We start from the raw sequence: 8,382 nt of genomic DNA, 5'->3' as shown, positions 1-8,382 counted from the left end.
CTCGATTACCTTGTTACCTAGCTAGTAACTTGGTATGAAGAGAGAGTGCAAACCAGACGAAAGTAAGACGAAGTCTCGGGGATCGGGGATGTAGCCTACAATGGGCATGAATATATAGAGGGCCCTAGGTTGCTCCCCAGATCGGCAGTCCAATAACACATTTTCTGAAAATTTCTAATTTTCAAACTTTTCATCAGTCCTACGCCACTGCTATGTAATAAGCGCCATGAGCTGGCACAGAATTTGTTGTCTCTGATTTTGATAAATTTGGTACCAAAAGTTGCCTCTAAGTGTGAATAATGGAAATTCACCGTTAACCGTTTATCAGCGCTTGACTTGAGTAAAAGTGTGAAATTTGATTTTTTTAGCTTTTTTTGTTATCGCTAGTAGTGAATTTTGGTTAAAAATTCGAGTTAAATTCAACATGGTTTTGGAATCTTAAAGCTAAGGGTAAGAAACAAATTCTGTAATGTCAAGTGTGGGGCCCGCAAAAATACCAAGCCAACCATTTCAAATCACCAGTATTATAATTTAAGATGGTTCGACAAAAATCTGCAAAAATCTGACACCATGATGATAATCTATATAATGCAATAATTTAAAATAACAAGCTATGTATGTGTAGGATGGGATGGATATTGTATAATAATGTTGATATACTGCATGATAGTAATATGATATGGTGCGGATCAACTTAAACCCCATTAATATGGGTTTCGGTATTGTGGAACTGTAACTGAAATAACAGGCCCACATCAAACACACGTATATTGTTTCTTGAACAGATTGAAAAGAATGAATAGTTACCCTCTGCCATCCTACCCCTAACACCACTGTTTCTTTGCACGAGTGATTACTGTTAACATATAACCGGTTACGTGAATGAACTATCAAGGAGAGCCTCAGTTACAAGCCCTTCTTTACCTAAATTCCTTGCACATGGAATTCCTTATAAATTAGGAATTGAAAGATTTCGTGCGGTGTCGGAATTCCGTGCAGTGCCGATATGAGATATCCCGTAATACTCTACCAATTTCGATAAACTTTGATGGATACAAATTCCAAGGTTAAATAGTGAAGGAAATCTTCACCTGAAAGGGCTTTTCTCCAGTGTGGACCAGAGCATGTCGCTTCAGCTTAGAACTCTCCTTGAACGCCTTACCACACTCCGCGCACACGTGCACTTTAGGGGCGTGAGATAACAGATGTTTCCGTAATCCGATATGATCCTTAAACATCTTCGAACAATCCTGTTAAATTGTAAGTTAATTGTCAGTCTAGGCTAGACTACAGTAACCAATCGGGTTGGATAGCTGGTACTTCAGCGATTAGACACCAGCCTTCCAATACGAATCAATCACTGTTAAAACGATAAAATTAACCGACAATTGATTAAATAGAGGGCTGATAAAGTTAAAACCTAGCTCATATGCAAGATGTACCTAAATACGTACTACAAACTGTACCTAAATACGTACTGTTATAGTAGTAGTGTGTCTACTAAGTAACTAAGAAACTAACCGGGTCAGTGCATTTAACTGTTCTCTCGGTCGGACTGTTGACCTTCTTTCTCGTGCTGAGGAACAGAGTTATTAGGAATTAATTAAAATGTCAACTTTTGGTGGTAATTGTGTGACACAGCTCATGCCTTGTAGGTTTTTACTGTGGTAACGTGTGATAATTAAAAACCTGAAGATAACCTCCTTAATAGAGCAGCCGTACATCAAAAGAGAAACTACATGTAAAACTTACAATTTCTTGGCAATTTCGGCCAAAGTTTTGGGATCTCTCAGGTTCATCTTATCCAGGTCACTTCTGGTCAGGGATTTGCTGTTCTTACCATCTTTACACTGAAACAAATGCAGGTTTAAGGAAGTTGTAAAAAAGCTGTGATAGGCGTTCATGTGTAAACACTACCCTCACTGGGATTAGCTAGAATTAATTTTGACAGCTGCAAATACATAAATACATGGTGCAGTGACTACATTTTACTGCATGCCAAAAGCTTTGAAATTTCATACTAAAATGGTTGGAACAATCAACCAATTAAAAGAAATTTTAAAACTTACCTCAGATCGCTCCTCCTCGTTAAAATCTATCTCTGAAATTATAAACTCATTAAAGACAAAAAAAACTAATCTGAAAAGTTTGTGAATACAGCATCCTTACAACCAACCCAATATTTGAGAAAATTAAATACAAAGATCTTCTCTGATCAGCTGTTTCATCTTTTTTTAAATTTCTCCGGAGCCTTTGAAAGTTAGCCTCAATTTAACTTATAATCCTCCAGAGGGTATAGGACACCGGTAGTGTTTGTTATCTTCCACTACTCCCGAAATTTCACCGCCGTGGCCAATAAAGTAGTGACAGAGCTTGCTTATTTTTAATGGAACGTGTCAAAAATCATTTTTGAAGCGATTCATAATCGAATACTAGTGTTCATTAATTGTTTTATGATTCATATTAATAACTTACTATATTGATTAGTTGATAGTAAATCGATAAATTCATAATTAATATATAAGGAAAATGCGTGAAAAATAATTTGGGGAAAATAATGTAATGATGGTGACCTAATTTTTTTTCGAAAAACCGCCGACTTTCGTACCATTTATATATGTCATGAGGGGTGTGACCGGGCTGTCACACCCCTCATGAAAGCACTGAGATGAGATCAACAATAGAATTCGGAGTGAGCTTGAGTTACAATGAGTTTTTGAGTGTTGCTAGTGATTAATATGATAAGCAGTGTTTCGGCATGAAATCTTAAAATCATGAAAACAAGGTCTCTTTGGAATAGATGAACTGGACGGCAAAAGATTGTTACCATAGTTATTATAATAACTTATATCATAGTTTATTATTATTATTATAGTTTATTATTATTACTACGTCTAGTACAGGGAGTACTTAGTGACCGGGACAATGTAGCATAAGGAGTGATTTAACACGCTCACACAGGCTGACTTTCAACTTCACCGCCACCTGCTTGAGTGATGGTAGAAGTTATAAATTTCAGCTGCAGAATTAGCGGTGTCCTGCCTATTTAAAGCTCAAACTAGCTCTTTCCTAGTTTACACCGGAGGCGCCATATAGATAATTTCCTTGGATAGCTGTCACGTGACAGTCACGAGATATCGATTGAGCGCGTTTACTGGTTGGATATATAGCGCGTGACATTGAGCTATCATGCAGACCCGATTACGCACCATATAAGGCGTAATTAAAAGCTGCATCTAGCACGTGATATTTGCAAAGCTAATTACACATCCATATAAGGCGTAATTAAGAGCTTGGAGTTGCAGTGGAGTTGCAGGGAGTTGTAATAGCGTGAAATTGGGTGGTAATTCGATGATTAGGGGTACATACAAGTAAATATTTCGTGAACTATGTTGGTATAAAGCTAACTCTGGTTTAAGAACAGTGTGTGAGGGCGCGTACAGATGGCAGTGCACTGATTTGTTGTTCAAATGGTTAGAACAAAGATTTGTCCGAACCGGCTGAAATCGTTGTTACGTTGAAAACTGTCTCGATTACCTTGTTACCTAGCTAGTAACTTGGTATGAAGAGAGAGTGCAAACCAGACGAAAGTAAGACGAAGTCTCGGGGATCGGGGATGTAGCCTACAATGGGCATGAATATATAGAGGGCCCTAGGTTGCTCCCCAGATCGGCAGTCCAATAACACATTTTCTGAAAATTTCTAATTTTCAAACTTTTCATCAGTCCTACGCCACTGCTATGTAATAAGCGCCATGAGCTGGCACAGAATTTGTTGTCTCTGATTTTGATAAATTTGGTACCAAAAGTTGCCTCTAAGTGTGAATAATGGAAATTCACCGTTAACCGTTTATCAGCGCTTGACTTGAGTAAAAGTGTGAAATTTGATTTTTTTAGCTTTTTTTGTTATCGCTAGTAGTGAATTTTGGTTAAAAATTCGAGTTAAATTCAACATGGTTTTGGAATCTTAAAGCTAAGGGTAAGAAACAAATTCTGTAATGTCAAGTGTGGGGCCCGCAAAAATACCAAGCCAACCATTTCAAATCACCAGTATTATAATTTAAGATGGTTCGACAAAAATCTGCAAAAATCTGACACCATGATGATAATCTATATAATGCAATAATTTAAAATAACAAGCTATGTATGTGTAGGATGGGATGGATATTGTATAATAATGTTGATATACTGCATGATAGTAATATGATATGGTGCGGATCAACTTAAACCCCATTAATATGGGTTGCGGTATTGTGGAACTGTAACTGAAATAACAGGCCCACATCAAACACACGTATATTGTTTCTTGAACAGATTGAAAAGAATGAATAGTTACCCTCTGCCATCCTACCCCTAACACCACTGTTTCTTTGCACGAGTGATTACTGTTAACATATAACCGGTTACGTGAATGAACTATCAAGGAGAGCCTCAGTTACAAGCCCTTCTTTACCTAAATTCCTTGCACATGGAATTCCTTATAAATTAGGAATTGAAAGATTTCGTGCGGTGTCGGAATTCCGTGCAGTGCCGATATGAGATATCCCGTAATACTCTACCAATTTCGATAAACTTTGATGGATACAAATTCCAAGGTTAAATAGTGAAGGAAATCTTCACCTGAAAGGGCTTTTCTCCAGTGTGGACCAGAGCATGTCGCTTCAGCTTAGAACTCTCCTTGAACGCCTTACCACACTCCGCGCACACGTGCACTTTAGGGGCGTGAGATAACAGATGTTTCCGTAATCCGATATGATCCTTAAACATCTTCGAACAATCCTGTTAAATTGTAAGTTAAATGTCAGTCTAGGCTAAACTACAGTAACCAATCGGGTTGGATAGCTGCAACTGCAGCGATTAGACACCAGCCTTCCAATACGAATCAATCACTGTTAAAACGATTAAATTAACCGACAATTGATTAAATCGAGGGCTGATAAAGTTAAAACCCAGCTCATATGCAAGATGTACCTAAAAACGTACTACAAACTGTACCTAAATACGTACTGTTATAGTAGTAGTGTGTCTACTAAGTAACTAAGAAACTAACCGGGTCAGTGCATTTAACTGTTCTCTCGGTCGGACTGTTGACCTTTTTTCTCGTGCTGTGGAACAATTAGTTATTAGGAATTAATTAAAATGTCAACTGTTGGTGGTAATTGTGTGACACAGCTCATGCCTTGTAGGTTTTTACTGTGGTAACGTGTGCTTGATTCTTAAAAACCTGTAGATAACCTCCTTAATAGAGCAGCCGTACATCAATAGAGAAACTACATGTAAAACTTACAATTTCTTGGCAATTTCGGCCAAAGTTTTGGGATCTCTCAGGTTCATCTTATCCAGGTCACTTCTGGTCAGGGATTTGCTGTTCTTACCATCTTTACACTGAAACAAATGCAGGTTTAAGAAAGTTGTAAAAAAGCTGTAATAGGCGTTCATGTGTAAACACTATCCTCATTGGGATTAGCTAGAATTAACTTTGACAACTGCAAATACATAAACAAGGGTCGACCGAGGGCAGGATTTGCGACCAAGGCCGAGGCTGAGGCCGAGGACTCGGTCGACCCTTGTACATAAATACATGGTGCAGTAGGCTTCATTTTACTGCATGCCAGAAGCTTTGAAATTTCATACTAAAATGGTTGGAACAATCAAACAATTGAAAAAAATTTTAAAACTTACCTCCGATCGCTCCTCCTCGTTAAAATCTATCTCTGAAATTATAAACTCGTTAAAGACAAAAAAACTAATCTGAAAAGTTTGGGAATACAGCATCCTTACAACCAACCCAATATTTGACAAAATTAAATACAAAGATCTTCTCTGATCAGCTGTTTCATCTTTTTTTAAATTTCTCCGGAGCCTTTGAAAGTTAGCCTCAACTTAACTTATAATCCTCCAGAGGGTATAGGACACCGGTAGTGTTTGTTATCTTCCACTACTCCCGAAATTTCACCGCCGTGGCCATTAAAGTAGTGACAGAGCTTGCTTATTTTTAATGGAACGTGTCAAAAATCATTTTTAAAGCGATTCATAATCGAATACTAGTGTTCATTAATTGTTTTATGATTCATATCAATAACTTACTATATTGATTAGTTGATAGTAAATCGATAAATTCATAATTAAGGAAAATGCGTGAAAAATAATTTAGGGAAAATAATGCAATGATGGTGAACTAATTTTTTTTTCGAAAAACCGCCGACTTTCGTACCATTTATATATGTTTCGTAAGGTACATTGTTATTTGGATCCGATATTACAGATGAAGTCAGAAGTGTCTTTAATGATATTTCTGGAGGGCCCCCCCCCCCCCCCCCCCTTCTGGAGGTGACATTAGGGCGAAATTCTTACAATTTTAGTAGAACACCTTGTAGATAACACTGTTACAGCGAGATAAAGTCCGACGATGCGAACGGATTAATGAGAAGTTAATTGATAATGAATGGGGATATTTCAAATAAGCAAGGTCCAAGGATACAAATTATGAGTAGTTACAGTTCATCTAACTGCTTGTTCTGGCACAACTCATTACACCAAGATCTCTTGCGGATGCTCTGGAAACTTCTATGCAACAGCTGACGGCTGCATCCCCTGCCCAACAAACAGTGTAAACGCAACTGGTACTGTGGGTAGATGTTCCTGCGAAGCTGGCCTGTACTGGTCGGTGGGTCACTGTATAGTGTGTATACCTTGTCCAGCGTACAGTGCTGCTAACTCAGTGAACTGCACCCAGTGTCCTAACGGAGCTACCTCCACCCCTGGTTCAAGTAACTGTTTCTGCTTTCCAGGGCTACTCAAGGAAGGCACAGAGTGTACGGAATGTGGTAGGAACACTTTCAGTGTTCGAAACAGCACATCTTGTACAAATTGTCCTGAAAACAGCACCGCTTCTCTCGACCACTCTGCTTGTGAGTGTCTGGGCAACTATCTCTGGAACCCAGCCGGCAACAACTGCACTGAGACAGAGAAACACCACTCAGAGGAACCTTCAACCAACATGACTACCACAGTGCCATCGAACAACACCGCTCAACCATCAACCACAAAGAATGATATCACCCAAAACAACAAGCAGACACCAGCTCCGCAAATATCGGACAAAAAGACCAAACTTGGAAATCCTCATCCCGTGACGACAGCACTACTGATTGTGATTCTGGTAGCAGTTCTGGGTTGCCTCGTTGCAATTGTGATCCGGACATCCTGGAGAAAGACAAAGGAACCCGGGAGGATGATGATGGGAGGACTGCAAGATCGAGATCTCCCGACTGGACCCCCTCCACAACCACCAGCTTGCTGTGTAGACGAGGAGGATATTTATGTCGACCAAGATATTGCATAACTTACTTTTTATAGTAAACATTATTTGATGGGGTCGTTTACATATTTCGTAATCAGTAATCACTGAGGGGGTTCCAAGTGATTGCGCTGGTGTAATCTTAAAGTTAACACAATTGCTATGACGTGTAAAACTGATTACAGAGGGGGGAATCACCAAAAAAGTGATTACGTAATATGTGAACGACCCCTCATGACCAGTGAAAGGACCTGTGAGTATGGCAAAATAGGAAAATGGTGGCATAAAATAAGGACGAACTATTGGCATTGTTTTTACTTTTTATAATTATCATGATTTTTGGACTTTTTTACCACTCCTATATCCTAGCCTCAGGGTTATTGAAAGTGTGAAAATAGGAGTTTGATTTTTTAGCTTGCATTTTTTCAACATCTCATTATTTGACCATGACAGTCAAACATTTAGATCAGCAATTAAGACATAAGAATTGGCCTTTGAGAGTGGTATTATGTATACTTATTATATTATTTCAACGGTGGTCCGTGGCAATCATGATTTTTTGCGATATATTTGCTCCTGCGCTGATTACTGGTTTACTAATATTATTTTGAACGGTTTTGGGAATTTTGTTTGACGGTAAAATAGAACTAACCAATTAGGAGCCAATACCATGGTTTAAGTTTTAATTTGGTGCATTGTTATCCATACATTTTATTTTGAAGCCTATTTGGAATAGATGAACTGGACGGCAAAAGATTGTTACCATAGTTATTATAATAACTTATATCATAGTTTATTATTGTTATTATAGTTTATTATTATTATTACGTCTAGTACAGGGAGTACTTAGTGACCGGGACAATGTAGCATAAGGAGTGATTTAACACGCTCACACAGGCTGACTTTCAACTTCACCGCCACCTGCTTGAGTGATGGTAGAAGTTGTAAATTTCAGCTGCAGAATTAGCGGTGTCCTGCCTATTTAAAGCTCAAACTAGCTCTTTCCTAGTTTACACCGGAGGCGCCATATAGATAATTTCCTTGGATAGCTGTCACGTGACAGTCACGAGATATCGATTGAGC

The 8,382-nt window shown here is 38.5% G+C and overlaps 2 protein-coding genes across 2 annotated transcripts; both read right to left on the bottom strand.

Annotated features, from left to right (window-relative positions):
• Window positions 1-1,067: 1,067 nt before the first annotated feature.
• LOC134818769 (transcriptional repressor protein YY1-like) lies at window positions 1,068-4,345 on the bottom strand. Its single transcript, XM_063828414.1, has 5 exons — window positions 4,336-4,345; window positions 2,070-2,101; window positions 1,753-1,850; window positions 1,522-1,576; window positions 1,068-1,250 (listed from the first exon to the last, which is right to left on the bottom strand). Exons 1-5 carry the CDS (start codon window positions 4,343-4,345, stop codon window positions 1,068-1,070), a joined length of 378 nt encoding a protein of 125 aa, XP_063684484.1.
• Window positions 4,346-4,595: 250 nt separating this feature from the next.
• On the bottom strand, window positions 4,596-5,774 carry LOC134818768 (transcriptional repressor protein YY1-like). Its single transcript, XM_063828413.1, has 4 exons — window positions 5,682-5,774; window positions 5,287-5,384; window positions 5,050-5,104; window positions 4,596-4,778 (listed from the first exon to the last, which is right to left on the bottom strand). The coding sequence occupies exons 1-4, from the start codon at window positions 5,772-5,774 to the stop codon at window positions 4,596-4,598; spliced, it is 429 nt and encodes a 142-aa protein (XP_063684483.1).
• Window positions 5,775-8,382: the final 2,608 nt, after the last annotated feature.

Source organism: Bolinopsis microptera, chromosome 7, assembly GCF_026151205.1.
Source record: "Bolinopsis microptera isolate Bmic1 chromosome 7, MBARI_Bmic_1.0, whole genome shotgun sequence".
In the NCBI taxonomy this organism is placed as follows: Eukaryota; Metazoa; Ctenophora; class Tentaculata; order Lobata; family Bolinopsidae; genus Bolinopsis; species Bolinopsis microptera.
The sequence above is the reverse complement of the archived record's forward strand: the minus strand, read 5'-3'. Positions and strand labels throughout refer to the sequence as shown.

Bases quoted from the DNA above. Each gene is read 5' to 3' on its own strand.
- LOC134818769 (XM_063828414.1), bottom strand. The intron at 1,851-2,069 runs GTAAGTTTTAAA...CATTTGTTTCAG, and splicing joins ACGAGGAGGAGCGATCTGAG to TGTAAAGATGGTAAGAACAG. The intron at 1,577-1,752 runs GTAAGTTTTACA...TCTGTTCCTCAG, and splicing joins GCCGAAATTGCCAAGAAATT to CACGAGAAAGAAGGTCAACA.
- LOC134818768 (XM_063828413.1), bottom strand. From the start codon at position 5,774: ATGCTGTATTCCCAAACTTTTCAGATTAGTTTTTTTGTCTTTAACGAG. The intron at 5,385-5,681 runs GTAAGTTTTAAA...CATTTGTTTCAG, and splicing joins ACGAGGAGGAGCGATCGGAG to TGTAAAGATGGTAAGAACAG. The intron at 5,105-5,286 runs GTAAGTTTTACA...ATTGTTCCACAG, and splicing joins GCCGAAATTGCCAAGAAATT to CACGAGAAAAAAGGTCAACA.